Source organism: Ceratotherium simum, chromosome 18 (assembly GCF_057802395.1).
Source record: "Ceratotherium simum simum isolate JZ-2026a chromosome 18, ASM5780239v1, whole genome shotgun sequence".
Classification (NCBI taxonomy): Eukaryota; Metazoa; Chordata; class Mammalia; order Perissodactyla; family Rhinocerotidae; genus Ceratotherium; species Ceratotherium simum.
This window is the reverse complement of record NC_141917.1, coordinates 5,695,361-5,714,485: the sequence shown is the minus strand read 5'-3', so window position 1 is coordinate 5,714,485 and position 19,125 is coordinate 5,695,361. Positions and strand designations below refer to the sequence as shown.

Below are 19,125 nucleotides of genomic sequence, written 5' to 3'. Positions count from 1 at the left end.
CCTGGAGTCACCCTGACCTGCGGCCAAGCTGCCAAGCGGCTTCACTGAAGGCAGACCTTGGCCTCGAGGGGCGACAGCCCTGCCCTTCCTTTTTCTAAGAACCCATGAGACTCGGGCTTATCGATCTTTCCTGGAACTCACTCTGGGCCTTGGAACCATAGTTGGTCCTTCTCCAGGACCCAGTTATGTTGGGAGACTAACGGTGAATGACACCAGGTCAGTTTAAGGTCCCCTGGTAATCGATTATCTGTGAACCGCCTCGACCCCACGGAGTCAAGAGACACAAGAATGAAACCTATTTTTGAGCCATTCTTGAACAACGAGAATCAGCCCCAAGTGTGGGTGTTCAGGGCTCTGCGTGTTTTATGGTGGCCACTATCGTTCTAACTCAGCTTCCTCTGTCATCTAAGTTGACTAATATTGGCAAGAACTTTGCAAGTTAGTGTAAGGGTAAACAACACACCCTTCTCAAGGCTTCGGTTAGATCACCACAAGATGATTGAAACAATCTACTGGGTTGTCTGGATTACAATGTTGCCACCTCCTCTGTGCACACGCTACTCAGAGCCCAGGCCCTGGAGGCTGCACCCACAGGAGCCACCTGGAATCTGGGGTGGGGATAAAGATGGGGCACTTGAGACCCTGTAGCAACTCAAAGAGGGAGTCATGGGGGGCCGGTCCGGTAGCATAGTGGTTAAGTTCGTTCACTCCGCTGCGGCAGCCCGGGGTTCGCCAGTTTGGATCCCGGGCGCGCACCGATGCACCGCTCATCAAGCCATTCTGAGGCGGCATCCCACAAAGAGCAACTAGAAAGATGTACAACTCTGACATACAACTACCTACTGGGGCTTGGGGGGAAAAAAGGAGGAAGATTGGCACAGATGTTAGCTCAGAGCCAATCTTGCTTGGAAAAAAAAAATTCTCTTTGAAAAAACAGAGGGAGTCATGGAGCCCTGGCCATAAGGGGTTTATTTGGAACCCTAGGATTTAGCGCTGATGGGGTCCCGAGCCAATGTGGTGATTCTGCAGACAATCAAACTAAAGCTGAGTTTGCTTGGCAGTGTAGGCATCGGGTGGGAGTGGGCATGGGCGCCCCCCTACTGTGCCCTGACACTGCTCGCTGTGTTCAGGGTGGGCGCAGGGCCCTACTGGGACAGCTCAGAACACGGCCTCCTCTCTTGCTTTCCCTGGGCAGGGCCATGCCCATTCCTTATCCTGAGCGGCTAAGAGCAGGGTGGTTTATATTTCAGGGAACTGCAGCCTCCACTCTGCCCAGCGCACCTGTATAATTCGCCTACTCAGCCCCAGCTCCAACTGGAGGCCTCAGGGCATCTGCATCTCTCTCCAGCTCCTGCAGAGCACTGCCTTTGGCAGAGAGCAATTCAGAGACCGAGAGCAACTCCCCTCTCGCCACCTCCAGTTCATCAGGTGGCCTTACCAGCTCTACCTTCAAACCGGCCCTAAATCCTAAACCTGCATCTCACCCCGCACAGTGCCCTCGGAGTGGCCGTCCTCCCTCACCTGGACCACCTCAATACCCTCCTCCAGCCCATTCTCCAAAGAGTGGACATGGCAGCTTAGAAACCCTCTGACGTCCCTTCACGGCCTCCAGGAGCTGCCTGGCTCACCTCCTTCTAGCCTCTGCTCCTGCACCCTGGCCTCCCTGCTGTGCCCCCAGTACCCCCAGCTCGTGCAGCTCCCTCGGGCCCCTGGGGGGCTCGAGGCCTTCCCAGGTGGTCCTCTTCACGGAAACGCACTGTCGCTCTTCGCCTCCAGCCACTGCGTTCTTCTCCGTAGCACCGACATCAGGTGCTACCTGAGCTGCTTCCTGGAGTTTTCTGGCCTCACCAGAGCATGAGTGCCATGAGGGGAGGCCCTGCATTCTCGGGGCAGCACCTGCTCAGCACACTCGGAGGCCTTCTGTGAAAGGCCTTGTCCCCACCCACCTCTGCAACGTGCCGGCTCTACTGTCGATCCTCGTAGAACACACACAAGGGGCTGTGCAGCCCGAGACAAGCTCTGCCACTCACTGACCTGTAAGAATTCTTATCAAGTTCCTTATAAATTCTAAACATAAGTTACATTTTAAGCTACATTAGGACTGGTGGCTTAAAATGTAAATTTTTAAGTGATACAATGTTGACCTAAGAGAGAGATGTAGAAGAAACAAATGTTTCATGGGGAAGTCTGACACAGCATCAAGTATCAGCTTGTCAGAAATTGCACAGAAATAGTATCATTTAAATAGTTGTATCGAATCCCTATTACCATAAAATGTGAGAGCAAAGACTAGGTTTCAGCTCCAATTCTCTTGTACACAGCCTGGAACCTAGGGTAGGTCCTGAATTTACTGAACCAAGAATAAAATAACTTTTCAGTGCCGTAATTCAGAAAATTCAAGAATGTGAAACTCTAGAAGCCATCCTTCCCCTTGAAAGGTAAGCACACACTCAAACACAAACACCACCTGGTTTCCAAAGTTTATTAAAAATCAAAGAATAGAAAAACTTTACATAAAAATATGTCAATTTTAGCTTCCACATTGTTGTCCACACACACAAAAAAAATCGAAACATGATACTCTGTTAAACCTGTCGCGCGTGACCACAGTGGGAGCCAGGCCAATTCATTCGGTTCACCATGACGGGGACGGAGTGTGGTGCTGTGTCTGTGATCGGGCTTCACAACGTGCACCCCATGGGGCTCTGGCCACCGTCCCCGCAGTGGTCTCCTTATGGAGGGTTACAGTCAATATTGCTAATGCGTAGAGATTAGTACAGGCCTACAGATCAGTTTTTATAAATATTTCTTTATCAATAGGTTCACAATTTAAATATCTTTAAATATTTTTGATAACTTTCGATCAAGAACTGCAGACAAAATGTGCTACTCTATTCTGGAATGCGTCCTAGAGAACCTGCAGTCACAGTTGGCAGCTCTCAATGATCACGTGGGCCAGTCCTGCTTCAAAAGGGCAGAGCGTTGACATGTTAAAGCTTGTCTTTTCTGGGTGTCCATCACCTCCAGTACCACTCCAGAACTCCCCACTTCTGCACATCAATCAGGGGTCATGGGAACAAGTGTCTCGTCTCAACATTCTCCACTAGTGGACTTCCAAGACCAACCTACCTGTAGTGTTCAGCAGGCCAGGACCCCCATTGAAAAAAACGGGCAGTCAGCTGACCTATGAGACGCAACTAACTCCCAGGACAACTGTGGTGCTCCGAGAACTCAGGGTTAGGCAGGATGGACATATTCTTGTTCAAAAAAAGGTAACAAAGACAGTGGTTGTCATGGCAGAAACACTTGCATAGTATACCTGTATGCTTCTCAAGTCGGGCGCCAGCCGCTCCCGGGGCCCCAACACTGGGCTGTGCTCTCCTGCAGTACATTACGAATGCTCCCCCGGCGCACTGAGCAGCTGAAGTACTTCTCATGTATTTGCTCTTAACAGAACGAATGCATACTGCTATATAGATTCCTCAATGGAATCAACATAATTCCTTTCTCCACATTCCTAAACTGGGTACCATTGTCCGTAATGATACTCACCAGACCATTACAGGCTATGTTACTAAGACTGACGGAAGCATTTCCAAGTTCACATTTTGTTAAAGATTTTATAATGTGACAACCTCTTCTCCCCTTAGAAAGTGATACTTCTGGCACTTTAAATGCTGGATTTGTTGTGTAGTTTAAAAGAACCCAAAACGAAAACATTAAAACTCCGTGGTCAGAGCGAGACAACAGACAGGCCGGACGGCAGAGACGGTGGGCAGCTGGTCAGAGGGTTCGGGGCCGAAACCCTTCAGAAAACCATGGGGGCAACTTGACTCCTTCACCACGAACTGAGAGGCCTCCCGTCTGACCAAAACAAAAAACGTAAAAATAAACTCCAAACCCCTCATTCATGGTGTTTGTAACGATGCTCATCAGACAACCAGCCGACACGATGAACCCAACTTAGAAAATGCAACTCGGGAAAGGATCTAAGCTTGTTTAAAAAAAATTCCCTCCTCCCTTAAATATAACTTATGTGAAAATATGAAATTAAATAAAAAATATCTGAGTTATTGCACAAATCATAAGTTTTCAATATTTACATAGAAAAACAGTTCTGAAACTTGAAACAAAATGTGAGGGCAGTAAAACAGTGACGACCCCCCAACCTTAGCCGTGGAGGAAGAACAAGGATGGGCTTGATCTCTGGTGTTGACAAACGTGAAATGAAAACACCCAAACCGCAAAGGAACAGACACGGCTACTGGGAAACGCCAAGGCCTCTTCCCGTCCCTGCAGCTCCTGGTCCAGACCTGCTTCGGCACTGAAGGAAGAATCCTGGGAAGGCAGAAAACAGCGTCCACGGTTAATAAGGCTTCACAGATGAGCACAAGGAGCTGTTCTTTAAGATGGACGTGACCACCACACAAGGAACATGCAGAGTGATCAGCAGCGGGCGTTCCAAGGGGCCCGGGCTGATGTGCTGGATGCTGGTCTCAGTTCCCCGCCGGGCGCCGAGGCCACCAGGCGTCAGTCTGTGCAAGGGGGGGGCTGGGCGGGGTCACCGGGAGCTATTATCTGCTGAGACTGACAGGCAGGCTGTCCCTCGTGTGTGTGTGTTTTTTCCTCCTCCAGCCGGTGCGGTTGTACTGGTGGTGTCCCCGGTTGCCCACGGGGGGCCGCACGCCTCCACTGCCCACAGAGCTGTAGCTGCCACCTTGGCTGTGGTTGTGAGAGCCTTTCATGGACAGTTTCATGCCGCTGTGCTGCTAAAGAGATAAGGAGGGACACCAACGTTGGAGGACAGCTTGGAGACACCAGAGGCCACTACTGTGGGAGACCCACCCAGCCCAGCTCCTCTGGAGTTCAGGCTTCAGAGCTGAGCCTAAGCAACCACGAGCCACGGCCTTCCCTACTGGAGAGAAGGTGGAAACTGTAGACAGGGAGAATGTGCAAACGCTGCACACGCAACCCACACGCAGTCTTGTCACCACTGCACGTGTTAAGTGTCCACATACTGATATATGAAGGAGCTGAGAGAAAGCCAAACTCTTCCATTCCATAGTAACTACTACATCTGAGACAAAAAGTACTATTCTCACTCAGTGGCTCATTCCAGGTCAGAACTGTGGACCTGTATCAAACTACACACAGTCCCACCCAAATACACTTACAATCTCACTGCTAACTGCTTCCATTTGTCCACAGTACAGGAGGGTCCCTCTCATTTCCCCCCCACAACTTCAACTCTGACACTCTGGAAACACCAGAGTGAGGTCCTGTCGAGCCCTCAGTGGGGTGCCCCTCTCTACATGCAGCAGCACGCATTCAGGTTGCTCCTATGCTGCGAAGCCCATGCAAAGTAGACAGGAGAAAACACAGCCGGTCAGGAAGGTCTCAGAGCAAAACATTCAGCAGAGAGGGTTGAAAAAGAAAGCCGAAACGCAATGTAGGAAGGGTGCTTTCCCCTCTGGAAAGATATCATTTCATGCTGCACACTTCTAACAGGTCAGCAACATGCCTGGTCATGCAGTGAAAACTCTATCGCGACAGGATGGGTAAATCCAGGGAGGAAGGTTCTATTACAAAAAAAAATCATCAGGACTTAATGACACAGGTCCAAAGAGCCAAGCCTCAAAGATCAAACATTGCCTGGCACAATATGACTGGATAAGCGACAGAGCACTGCCTACAGTGATAGAGACGGACACTCACGGTGCAGCAGACGTCAGAGCCCCAGGGAAACCACACGGCCTGCAGGCGCCGCCCCTGAGCCCTACAGGAAGACGTCTGCCACGGTTCCTGCAAACACTCTGGCCCTTCGGGAGCACAAGAACTCAATAACGACCCATTTTCCTATTACATAATAGTTTCCAATGTGTGGCTCTGGACTTAGAAAAGCCACAGGAAATGGATGCACGCATTCACAGGGACCCCTGGGAACAAACCAATGTAGCCCCACAGCCCATCCCTGCCCCTCTCTGCCCAGGGGCGGCCCAAGCAGAGTGAGTAAGGGAGTGAAGCTTCGGGAACAACACTGTGCTTGGGCCGGGTCAACAGGTGTTCCTGATTTTATTGTCTGCTTCTTGAAAACCAAAGTTCTGAGCATACAAATTAACAGATAAATGGGAAAACAAAATATTCTTCACTTAGAACCTTATTTTAAACTTCAGTCTTATGCTAACAAGTTCAATAGAAGAATTAAGAGAGATGCTTGTGGAGATGAATTAAACCCTATTACATTTTAAAATAATTTCTTAACACTTCTAAAGTTTTGTTTGCTACAAGAGAAAGCAAACATGAAATTGAATGATCAGAAAACAATTCCCTTTTACAAACATCTCTGTGGACTTCTCTTGGGCAGAGAAGGCGTTAAGCAGGGGTCTATTAAGAGACCTGCTTCGTGGGTACCCAGGGCCTTGGCCCGACGAGACCTACCTTATGATACAGGTGGGGGCTGGAGAGCGGGTTGGGAGACGCGGAAGGAATGGCCGGGGAAGGCATGTGGTGGACGGCTTTCAACGTCGGAGTTCCTTCAACACCAACTTGTCTGCAAGGAACGGGGGCCACCCCTAGGGTCGGCGGAGGTATAGTAAACCTGGTCTAGGAACACAATGACCGGAGACATCCGTAAGGTGCCGATCTGGCAGAGGGACACGATCTCAGCTCTAATGTGAAGCACCGAGAGGGGTGGGCACTGCCTCTGAACAGCCATTTGCAAACAGGCTCATTAATATAGTCTGTGTTTTACTATAATCTCAAAAGATTTTGTTTGATTCAGAAACATTTTATATTCTGAAACGGCAATTACAATATAAAGTATGCCCAATAACCCAAGTCATAAAGTTTTAATATTCACTTAAGACTGAACAACAATTCAAAAATGTTACCGTCACCAGAAGAACAAGTGTCCTTGGATCTCGGGAAAGAGCTCTTGGTGCAGCCCCCCTAACAGGATCAGAGGCCCGAGATCAGCCCCCCCACTGCTCTCCAGCTCCTGGGCTGCCTCTACTTCTGCGCCACCCTTCCTGTCCCAGCACAGGGTGCTGGACGGACCCTCCTCAGACTTGCAAGAACCACACTGCTCACATCTTGGAATCATATGCGTCCGCCCCAAAGACCTCTGGATGGTGACTGTGGCTCCCCAGGGGCAGAGGATGGAGCAGGAGCTGGTCTCCACGGATGATGCTCGGGGGGCTGACACAAGTGGCTTTGGGGGCTACGGGGGCTGTGAAGCACACGCAGCGACCCTTCCTTGCACTTGACCAAAGCTCCTGCATCACTCACTCCCCCTCAGGGCCTGCAGCACACCCACGGCCTCTCCTTGGTGGGGGTCCACTTTCCCAGGGGCACGGGGCACGGAGACAGCCCACTCCTGGAGGACCCTGGCAGCTTCGTGCCCCCAGCTCTAAGTCCCCCATTTCGTCCCAAGGGGGCGACTTCATCACCTTGTGAGCTGCACGGGAGAGACTGTACACGTGCTGCTTTAGAGTGGGTTTTACTTAGTTATTCCGCTGGAAGTAATGTTTGAAGTTTGGAAATAAAATGAGAAAGTGGGCTCTGAGCCTTGTCTTAAAACTTGAATGATCCTAGCTTTAGCCTCACTCACTGCTGCCGTGACAGATGGGACCCCGGGACCAGCATTTGATCTTCAACGTACCCCCTGATGCTCCCGGACCTCCCAGCACAGGCAGCATCGGCTGGACGGCCGTTCAGCGGCTGCACTGGGCTCCCATGGGAGCTGAGCCCAAGGAAGGTGAAAAACAACCAGAAAGATTCAGGGAAGCCACGGCCAACGCAGACCCAGGGTTTATCTGTGGCAGAATTCATCTCACAGTGCAGGCAACTGCCCCAGTGCTCTACCCTTCTGCAGTAAGTGAAGGGGTCTGAGGGCTGTGTGCACAGCCATGCCACCCGGGTGTCACAAGCATGCTGCCCTCAGTCCTCACCGAGGCTGGGGTGTGTCCTGTGAGAATGTCCTCCCAGGGCAGAGAGCCAAACAACGCAGAGAAAAGAGGCAAACGAGGCAATACAGTGTTTTATGCTCAAATTATAACCCACATTGTAGAGACTCGCTCTACTTAAAAAGTAAATTAATGTGATGGGTTTTATACATTTACATATTCAACTGAAGTATAATTAGGAAGTATTAAAAAAGGTAATATTTTTGAATTTATCTTTTAGACTTCTAATTTTGTCTAAATTAAAAAAAAAAGAGGATGGGGCCGGCCCGGTGGCGCAAGCGGTTAAGTGCACGTGCTCCACTGCAGCGGCCTGGGGTTTGCAGGTTCAGATCCCGGGCGTGCACCAACAAACCACTTGTCAAGCCATCCTGTGGTGGCATTCCATACAAAGTAGAGGAAGCTGGGTATGGATGTTAGGCCAGGGCCAGTCTTCCTCAGCAAAAAGAGGAGGATTGGCATTGGATGTTAGCTCAGGGCTCATCTTCCTCCCCCCCCCCCAAAAAAAAGAGGACATATTCTAATAGAAAAACCCCTATAAATACTGCCTAATGAATAACACGAAAAAGTTAAAGTTTATATTAAAAACTTTTGAAGAGTGTAAACACTGAGATCTGAGAGGCAAGCAGGGACAAATGTCCGTTTCTGCCCAGGGACAGCAGCTGAGTCCCTCTCTCCAGCACGATCCCAGGACAGTGGGCTCACACTGTGTGTCAACACAACTGGCAGAAAGACAGTCAATCTGGACCTTGTTAAAAGTCCTATCAGTACTCAAGAGCTGAGGCCCCTTGCTGCAAACACCTTGCATGGTGGACCTCAACAAAACGTCTTTTACACAACGACATGAATTACATTCTATCGATCCACAAAAAACGAGAGAGTTCTATTTCTACAAAATAGAACTGTACCTTCCAAAGCTTTTTAAAGGCCTTTTTCTAATTCAAAAGCATCAGCGTCTCCTGTAGCACGTAACAGCTCAGACACAGTTCCCGAGGGCCCATCCCTAGGACAGCCACCAGCCGGCCACGTACCTGAGTGTTGGTTGTCACGACCAGTGTTCTGGAAGTGGTGGACTGAGGTTTGCCGCTCGGCATTGGCAAGGCGGCGGGCAAGCCAGCCAGCAGAGGAGTCGGTGCCTGTAGACTGAACTGGTAAACGCTGGGCGTCGTGCAGGGCGGCGTGTCAGAGTCCTGTGAGTAGAAACACAGCACGGGGAGCTGGACACAGAGGCGCCCTGCTTCCTCAAGTTAGGGCAGAAGTGCCCATGGCGCGGCCAGCTACCCCAGTTATCATAACACGTCCCAAACTGCTGCCGACAACAGGCAGCCCAGATCTGCCCCAATGTCCCTCAAGTCATTTCAAAACAGGAAAGATGTAAAGGAAATGCAGAAGAGACACTTAGACTTAAATGTTTTATCTCCAAGTAAGTTTTTAAGAAGCTATTGAAGGAAGTCCACTGCAGTTCTACTGTGAATGGCATTACTGCTCCCGATGGCCACAGACTGGGGCTCCCCCAACTGTCACCGAGAATCATGGCAGAGTGGGGACCACTCGGTGCAGACCTGGGGTGGCCTCACACACAAAAAGACAGTGATGAAAACAAAAGGGGAGGTCAAGTTTACACTCACTGCTATGGACGTTTTCCAGAAACACAAACCAGCCAGCAGACACTCACAATGTCACTTCCAGAGAGCGAAGACACGGAAGAAGCGGACGAGCCGGAGGAGAGCAGCTGGGGGCTGGGCAGAGACAGGGTCAGGCGCTGGCTGTAGGGCGACTCAGCGTCTCGGCGCTGGGGCTGATCCCCGTCGCAGGCGCTTATTCGCTCTTTTATCTTAATTCTATTGTCTGTGGGGGGGAAACACAGCCTCGTTAGTCACTTACTATGAGGGCAGATGTGCGCCCCCAACAGGACAGCCACCGGTCACAGTGCTACTGAGCCTTAAAATGTTGCTAATGAGATGACAAACTGAATTCCTAATTTTACTTAATTTTAATTAATTTGATTTTTAAATTATACTTGTTTCAGTTATTGGAAAATATTTAAATATGTTTGGAACTGGGTATGTAAATAGTTTTCAACTGTAAATTTTACCAAATCTAAATACAGATCAAGTATTTAAGGTGAAAATTTAGCATCCTAATCATGATGTGCTATAAGTATAAAAACAACTGGATTTCAAAGACGTAGCACAAAAAAAGGCTACAAAATACCTCAAAAATTTTTATAGCAATAACACGTTTAAACGTTAATACTTTGATTACTAAGTTGAATAAAATATATTGTTAAAATTAATTTTACCTGTTTCTTTTCGCATTTTTAATACAGTTACTAGAAACTTTAAAATTCCATGTGGCATGAATTATATTTCTCCTGGACGGTGCTGGCCTAACTCTTACAGTTTTAAATTAAACTCATAGAAAAAGTAGGTATTTTCTGCGTTTGAACAATTTACCACTAAGGGACAAAGAGACACTCCTGCATGAAGGGTCAGGAGGTGAAGAGGAACACGACTGAACTAATCGCTCACCAAGATCCGGTGCCGGGTGGACCTTGCTGCCCCATTTCTCCTTGATCCACCTGCGGTAGTCGATGACTTCCTGAGTGACTTTGATGATTCTACCTAGAGTACTGCACAAGGACAACGTGGGAAATCAACACACAGTGGCATGACAGGCATGACGGAGCCTAGAAGTCCTTTCAAGTAGCTACTTTACGTTTTTAACAAGGTATCACTTTGCTAAGTGAAAGACAGTAGGAAAAAAGGTGAAATAGCTTACAAAATATGTACGACTTCAGATGTTTGAGCCCAAATGTAGTTTGAGATCACACTATAGAAAAAGTGGGTTCACTTGTGTAGAAGTCCTTGAACCTACATCTGTCTACATAGGGCCACTTCAATCCAGTGCCTAAGTAGGGAAGTCCACCCACTGGCACCGGACAGTGATGCCTAAGGCCTGACCTTCCCGTTCTCCACTACAGGGACCAGAATGGGGAGACGGTGCAGGAGTCCCTGAGCACCCACCCGGGCCCAGGGCTCTGCCTGAAAACACGGAGTGGACAGAGGCCACAAAACCCATGAAAAGCTCTCCACCACTGGTGCCAGGCCCCAACATCTACGTATTCCATAACCTGCCCAAGGAACAGAACTAGCAGCACTGTTTCAACTACCACTTGCGACGATATATCCTCCTCCCTTTCCAGGCCCCCCATCTCCGTCGCTCCGCCCCCCAATCCCACCACAACAGCATAATCTGGGGTCAGAATAAACATTTCTCACTACCAATAAACGTGTACACTGCACAAGTGCTCCAAGATGGGGAATGAGGGACAACTGTGCAGGAGAGACAGGGGCTCGGTGAGGCCTGTGGACTCAGATGACACTCACTCAGAGCTGCGTGTCCACACCGTGGAGACTGAAGCCTGAAGAAGCAGCACCACATGCCAAAGCTTTAAAAGCCAGAAATCACTCCCAAAACAAAACACCCTGAAGAAAACGTCAACTCCCCAAATAAGAAGTTTTCAACTCGTGACCAAGGATGAATCAAGTACGGCCTCCTGAATTCCTGGAAGATCTTCCTTTACCAGTATTTTCAGGTTCGACTAAAATACAACAGCATATCCATGGCTAAACTTAAAGGAAGCAAAGGGCAGAGGCAAGGGGTGCCAGCTTCGCAGAGGCTCATGCAGCATGGAACTGCCATGCCACGGGCGCTGTGCGCCCAGGAGGGCCACACGTGACGTCTGTTACCTTTCAGAATCCCGGTTCGGATAGGACCTCGCAAGCGGTGACACGGCGTGACTGAGCACGATGTAGGCATAGTCGAACACCTGCTTCACCTGCATGGCCCCATAGGAGCTCCGGCCAACGTCATTCCCTGCAACAGAGGGCAGCCGTGAAACCCTGCCCACCACCGAGCCATCCCGACGTCTCTCGTCTTCTCCTGTAAGGCATTCTGAGGCAGACTCTCAGCACCGAGAGACTTCCAGACCCCACCAGCAGAGCCGAATCAGGCACCTGCAAAAGCACAGCTGATGGCCCATGTGCATCTCACGGTGTTTACGCGCTGAGGGCCCGATTTCATCATCAGATCAGGTCTACCTCCACGAACAGAGATGTCACTCACTGAGATGGAGTGACAGTTCATGAAAAAGTAGGGTAATTCCCCAGGGGTCAAAAACACAATGGAGCCAAAGCAGAACATGAGTCAGCCTGCCACGGCACCAACAGCAAGCGTGCCACAGTGGGCGCTTAACCTGGGCACATCTAGATGCAGTCAGCACCCACAAGACCTCTTGCAGCACCAACGGGACCTGCAGAAAGCAAATCCGCTAGGATAGAAGGCTCCAGGTCTGAACTCTCAGGAGTTGAGAACCAGACAGGTGGCAAATCAAGTGAAGCCATCACTGAAGTCCCCAGGTGAGCCACAGTCCAGGAGCTTGACTTTTACAAGAATACCATAGTTTCTAATTTTAATTCACATGTAACTCACTCTTCACAATTCAGGTAAGTAAGGATTTTTTTTAGGAGACATACTCTAAGTAATGGAATTTTATCTTCTCCAGATTTAATAATATAATCCAGTGATAATGTCAGTTTTCGTTTTTCAAGTACATTTCAGCAGACACTGAAGACAACGGACATGTCTCCAATGAAACTGATCCACACAGACCAGCAGGTGACGCAAACCTGTCACCCTGCGCTGCCCGGAGAACCACCACTGAAAAGCACAGCACGAATCCATCGTTTACAAGCAACAGACAAGAATACTCAGCGTGTTTTCTTTCAAAAGATGTTTAAGAAATAAATTGCACACCCCAAAAGCCATAAAACAAATTATTAAATTTGAGCATACTAAAAATATGCAGGGGCTCAACAAAAAAAAAATACCAAACAGACGCAAAAGACAAACTGGGGCAAGAAAGGGGACAGCATGACATGAAAGGCCTTCCTCACACACACGGGACTCACAGCGTCGTAAGAACAGTCCAACAGACAGACAGACACGGCGCGTGGACTCACAGAGAAAGACAAACGGGCAGTGTACCTGGAGCTGACCTTCCCCACCACCTTTCCTGTCGCCTGTCTGCCACTGATCTATCACCAACAGTAAGAACAGTGTCTCACCTAATAGATGCTCAATAAACATTTGTGGAATTGATAAATAACAATGTGTTTAACCCCACTATCATTAAAGAAATGTAAACTAAAAGAAAACTTAAATTGCATGGTTTTATCAGATTGGCAAATATTTAAAGACGGTCACCAAAAGTATGGGGACAGAGCACCCTTAAACACGCTCACAGGAATAAGGCTGCACACACTGGACCTGCCTCGGGCTCTTCCTGAGCAATCCCCAGAACGGAACGTAGCCTGTGCACCCAGGAAGGGGTCTTAGGTACATTGTTGAGTTAAAAAACAAGCTGTAAATCTGTTTGTATTACGTGATGCCATTTAATTAAAAAGACTGCAATAATAAATGTTAATATCCATGCAGGAAAAAATTTGGAGCAATACACACCAAAACAGAAGGAATTGTGGCATACTTCGATTTTCTATGTGACATACTTCTTGGAAGTAAATGGTTTATGAAGAATATGTAATACTTTTCTAACGAGAAAAAATGAACTTTTCTCAATTCTCACTTTCTACATTGTTCTAGTTGATGACAGAATGTAAACAAAATTGCAACTTTACAATAAGTTAATCAGAAGCACTAAACAAGGAGTTCTGAAAGTGTCGGCATGAATTCTGTTAGTACAGCAGGAACCTGCGCCAGATCAGATGAGCTGCGCTTGGCTCCCAGGGCCTACGGACACGCCCCCAGTGCCTGGCTCAGGGGAGGTGTGGAGCGAGGCACCCTTACCAGGCAGCAGGGGGTCCTCAATGCACAGCATCGATGGTCTGTACCCGCTGGTCATGGCTTTCATGATCTCTTCTTTGGCGATATAGGCACCTCCTTCTTTTATTCTAATACCAGTTTTCAAGTAATTAAAATTTCTTCCATAGAGTTCAAAAAATTCTACAAGAAGCATTCCAAGGTTTTCATCAGCTCTCCGGGCATCAATTCTTGGATGCAACTGTAAGAGCAACACATCGACAATTTGTATGGGTTCAAGTCATTTCCTAAAGAAGATGAAGTCCGCTTTCCAGCGGACTATTCCAGGAAACAACATCCGGGCACCTGCTCACTCACCAGCACCATGAGGATGCTCAGAGCAGCAGCCAGGAGCACTAACAAGGCCTGGAGAGCCTTTGTCAATAAACAGCATTCAAAAGAAATAAAATCTTCTAACCGGAATTTTTTTTATTATACTTTAATTCTTTGAAATTTATAATTCATATAGCAACTTCCTACAAACACAGATGTCTGATTAACCACAAGTTCCCAAATACAATAAATGAGTGGATCATATTCTGCACAATTTGGAGTCACCTAGATGGTGAATGCAATTTTAGATTCAAATCTTAATTCCATGATTCCAAAATACAACCAGTAGGGGGCAGTATTAGAATTACTAGCATCACAGTATGACATAAAACCACAATGTGAAAGGATTAATTTTAACTATGTAGGCAATTAGTATTTATCATAAAATTTACAGCAGACTTACATCCCCACCTGTCACACAGATCAGCGTCTGCCCAGTTCAGCACCACACTTTCTTTAAGCAGGTAATGGACTTACTCTCCTGACACGCCACCAAGTGTCACTGATTTATGAGGCTCACCAATCTGAGCAACGCAGACCTGTGCTGCCCAGTATGACAGCCACAAGCCACGTGTGGCTATCTATGTTTAAATGAATTACAACACATTAATTACAAGCTCAGTTTGTCAGTCTTGCTAGCCACACTGCAAGTGCCCGGGAGGCCCACGTGGCTTGCGCTCTCTTGCTGGACTGTGCAGACAGAGAACACTACCAGCTGCACAGCAAGTTATACTGGACAGTGCGGATCTAGAAAATGATGGTCAAGTGCATAGGAAAGTAAAAGTCCTGGTGGAAGCATACCACTGAACATATTTATAAGGCAGAGCTCCACGAGGAAATACGCCTTCTAAAGTCTACAAGTATTTTCAGGATTCAGAAGACTTTTGGCTTCTGTGGACTTGCATATTTCAAAGGCACAAGGGCAGCACTCTTTTTCTTGCCTCTCCTATTCCCTTCCCTCCGCCTTGCCATCGGGGTCAAAATCACAGACCCTAGAGCCCGCCCAGGGCAAGGTTGGGCTGTCTTACCTCAACTAGCCATGAGATGAACTCACACCCTACAAGAGTCACAGCTTTGAGGCAGGATGGGCAAGGCACTAAGGGACGTGCAGATGACAACGGCGATCCCACCCACACTAGGTGCAGCCTTCTGTGGGGTCACAGGACCACCGCAGGGACCCCATGGGGTAAGGCAACAAGAGGCATGGAGCCCAGCACCCGGCCTGATAAAAGGCAGTGGGAGTCATCATTACAAGGCTCCAGAAACAGCTCAAATCAGGAACAATGAGGAAATAAGGACAGAAGGCTGCATCTAGGTCAAAATAACATCCAAAACCTAGGGCAGAATGGCTCTAAGGGCAGCACCACGGAGGTGAGAGTGGAAGACGGGGCGATGGGACGAAGACTGTAAGGGAATAGGTGTGAATTCCCTTTTCACTATTCTTACAGCATCTCTGCAAAGACAGGTCAAGGAAGTCAAAATAATTAAAGGTGGTGTACCCAGTAGTTCTAATGATAACGAGAAGAATGACCAAATTCTGGACATAAAACTGAAGCGCAATCACAAATACAAAATTAACGATTAACATGGAGGAACAGCGCTGTGCAGCTAAAACACAGAGAAAAGACTTCATAAAGCACAAGAAAATACAAATGGGACAGTTAAAGTTTCAGTTAACTTAGAAATATTCTATACGTTACAAAAGTATAAGTATAGTTTATCAATACGGTACAGCACTTGACAATGAGGCAGGTTTTCTACTGATAGATTTTTCCACAGTACTTAACAAAACAAGGCCAATACATAATTTAAGACAAAATACTGATGTTTCATCAGTTTGAAAAGAAAGGCTCTTTTCAATATTTTACCATGTATGGTATGAATTTTTTTTGTGAGACAAATTTTTCAGTATAAATCATAGCCAAGAACCAAGAAAAACAGCTCCTTATTGTCCATCAAGGCATGGAAGTTTTCTAAATGTAAAGGGTGTTTCCTCGAGTTTAGATCGACACACACTTGAATAGAACTGGATAAGCCCTCCCTCCTCTAACAGTTAAATCCACTATAAAAATAAGCTATAACAGAGCAAAAGGAAAGAAGTATTGATCAAAATAGAGTTTTATTATGGAAATTAGAAGTCAATTTCTAGGAAACCAGAACAGAATAGTGAAGGGAGACCAGGGCCTGCAGGAATCCAGGCAGCAACTGTCAGAGCAAGAGGCATCTACTCCCACATAAGCCTCAGTGTCAACGTTTCTCGAGAAAGCACACTCACCTGTAGAAAGCTAATGGCCATTAAAATTAGGCTGTACGAGCTAATTCCGCCTGTAAAAACTTCATTCAGGTCCCTCTGCAGGAGGAACTGTTTCAGTACTAAAATCAAGTAAGGCAGCAATGAATATTTCTGTAAATTCCAACAGAAAGATATTTATTGGTTAGTCCACATACCTCTGAAGACTTCTCACACAGCAAATTTCACATGGTAGAAAGGAAAGCTTACTCTTGCCCCTCAGAAGGCTCTAGGCCAACCATCCTCAAACTTGAGGGGCCTGAGAATTAACTATGTGAGGGGCTCATTAAGATCTTGTTGGGGAGCCCCACTCCAGATTACGGTTCTACAGGGATGAGGTGGGGAACCCTGTATGATGGCTCCCCAGGCAAAGAGGAGCTCCAGGGAATGAATGAGTGAGCACTTTCAAATATTTCCCAAGGCCTGCTCTGCGGGCAGGGGGCATGCTGCAGTGAGCAAGGGAAGGCCCTGGAACCAAAGTGGGAACTCCAACCCTGAGAGGCACCCGGGAGAGGAGCAAGTGCGGGGAGGGTGGTACAGCTGTGAGACAGAGGACCACAGCAGAACGTGGGGAGCAGGGTGAAGGTAACAAGGACAGGCAGAGAGGCTGGAGAAGGGGTGGAGGACAGGGGAAGCTTCTGCTGTTTCTCATGTTCTGCTGGGATGGGAGGGTCCTCAGACGAGCCTGATGATGAGAGGAAAGGGAAGGACTGAAGGAGCAAGGTCCTTGAAACTGTGGGAAGAGGCAGCATCCATGTGACGGTGCTGAGGCTGCCCCTAGTGAGGATTTCACCACTTCCTCTAACAGGAGGGAAAGACCATTTGTTCAACTGGACCACACACTTGCTCGGAGTCCAAAATACGTCAGCCCAATGAGCAAGTCTGCTATCCCACCCTTAGGCACTGAGACCTCCAAAGTAAGTCAACCCAAACTACACCTCACGATGCACTCAACTTCCAATGGACTAACCTTGCAAATCGGGCACACTGAGCTACAGGGAGAGTCATTTTGTAATAACCAGAAAGAACATTAACGAAGCTCTCCAAAATAAGCTCTCTAAAATTTTTTTATGAAATGCTTAGCCAAGGAAAGTCAATCTGCAAAACAGCTATGTAATTTCAAAGGATCTCTAGAAATAATATTGCAGGATAAATAACTCAACTGTATAGTTTCTATTATTAAAGACTATCATTCAGTTTAAAATTTTTAACATTGTAAGAGAAATAACACCCAACATCACAAGTCGCTTATTTTCACTGTGCTAACTGATGACCTTCATATAATTCTTGATGAACTCCGCTGCCCGGACCCCAGTCTCCATGTTAAAGCTGATGTCGACTTTCACTTCAGTCTCCTGGTCTGTGAGTTTTATTATTGGTACCTGCAAAGATTTAATTTAAAAAATTGTGCTTTAATAGGCAGCATTCTTCATGGTCAGGCATCAAAATGTTTCCTAAGTTGTACAGAGGCTTTTTTTTTCCTTATTCACAAAACGGGCTTATTGATCATGAACCCCAGACTTCAAAGAAGAGAAGAAAGGGGACTTTGCTCATGTCAACCTCATTAGTCCCTGGAACCCGAGACTGCCCCCCAGTCCCAACAACAGTTAGTGCTCACCTCTGCCCGCCCTGCTGGCCTGACTCAGCACCTGCTGGTGGCCGAGCATCAGTCAGGGCCACTGTCTGTGGAAAGGCCAGGACTCCACAGGCCTGCCTACCACGAGGAGAAGCTGGCTAAGGCCCTGTCCCACGAGTGCCTGGTGATGCGGAGGAGCTCCTGGTCCCCAAATTATGTTTGCTAGAATTTCTGAAAACATTCAAAGTAACTTCAAAGCCATTTTTTAAATTATATTTTACACTGATGTTGTTTCTCCAAACAATTCTACTTTGGGTTTTTACTCTTTAAGACAATTTAACTGAAAAAAATTGTTTCCCAGAAAAATCAGAGAATAAAAGGCTATTTTTGAAATACCCTCATCAACAAGAATTATCACCAAAAGGCACTCAAAATCAGCCTCATGAAGGCTGCCCAAGCAACCACTCAGACCACACTCCTCCACACACACAAAACTGTGTCCTTCCAGAGAAAGGGCAATGCTGTGTTTCCTTCAGCCACTAAGGAATAACAAAGGATGTTCCCCTCATCAAAACAATTGGGCTATAATAAAAGGTTTACAATGTCTAGCAGAAGTCAATGCAGGAACACGCTCTTCAGCGCACACCTGATCTGGGCTCCTAGAACGTGCACCTGGAGGCAAACCGCCACGGGCACGCATGTGAGGGGGACAGGCCAGCAGGTGGTGACAGTGACTCTTGGAGATCACCGAGGCCACCAGGCAGGCTGAGCTACAGCTGTTGTGGTCCAAGAAGGCAGAGAAACAAAATGCTTTCCCAAAAAACCTATGAAAAATTGTTTCAGGCCCCCACTCCCACAAGGTAAATTCCTCATGCAGCGAACACCTCCTTCCCCAAGCCCACTGGCACAGCTACGAAGCACCTTCTTTCTATACTCACAGACTTCTTTCCCCAAATCAGTCCTGATGCTCTCCTGCCTTCCTCACACTCATGACACGCACACACAGTCACATACACTCACAGGTTGAAACCCAGACTCAGGAGATTAGTAGTAACACTGCAATACTGACTTTTGGTGGTGTTTCA

General features: G+C 47.6%; 1 protein-coding gene across 2 annotated transcripts in view; it reads right to left on the bottom strand.

Annotated features, from left to right (window-relative positions):
* Window positions 1-2,467: 2,467 nt before the first annotated feature.
* The window catches only part of TENT4A (terminal nucleotidyltransferase 4A), a 46,563-nt gene continuing 29,905 nt past the window's right edge, over window positions 2,468-19,125 (bottom strand). The window contains exons 5-13 of one of the 2 annotated variants that reach the window (XM_087443106.1): window positions 17,739-17,846; window positions 16,450-16,578; window positions 13,830-14,043; window positions 11,714-11,840; window positions 10,493-10,593; window positions 9,637-9,809; window positions 8,993-9,151; window positions 6,439-6,603; window positions 2,468-4,766 (exon numbers count right to left, since the gene is read on the bottom strand). In XM_087443106.1, coding sequence (XP_087299232.1) covers window positions 4,575-4,766; window positions 6,439-6,603; window positions 8,993-9,151; window positions 9,637-9,809; window positions 10,493-10,593; window positions 11,714-11,840; window positions 13,830-14,043; window positions 16,450-16,578; window positions 17,739-17,846 — 1,368 coding nt within the window. In that variant the 3' untranslated portion in view covers window positions 2,468-4,574. Of the gene's footprint in view, window positions 4,770-6,438; window positions 6,604-8,992; window positions 9,152-9,636; window positions 9,810-10,492; window positions 10,594-11,713; window positions 11,841-13,829; window positions 14,044-16,449; window positions 16,579-17,738; window positions 17,847-19,125 lie in introns of both variants that reach the window. The other variant, XM_087443105.1, reaches the window with a different exon arrangement.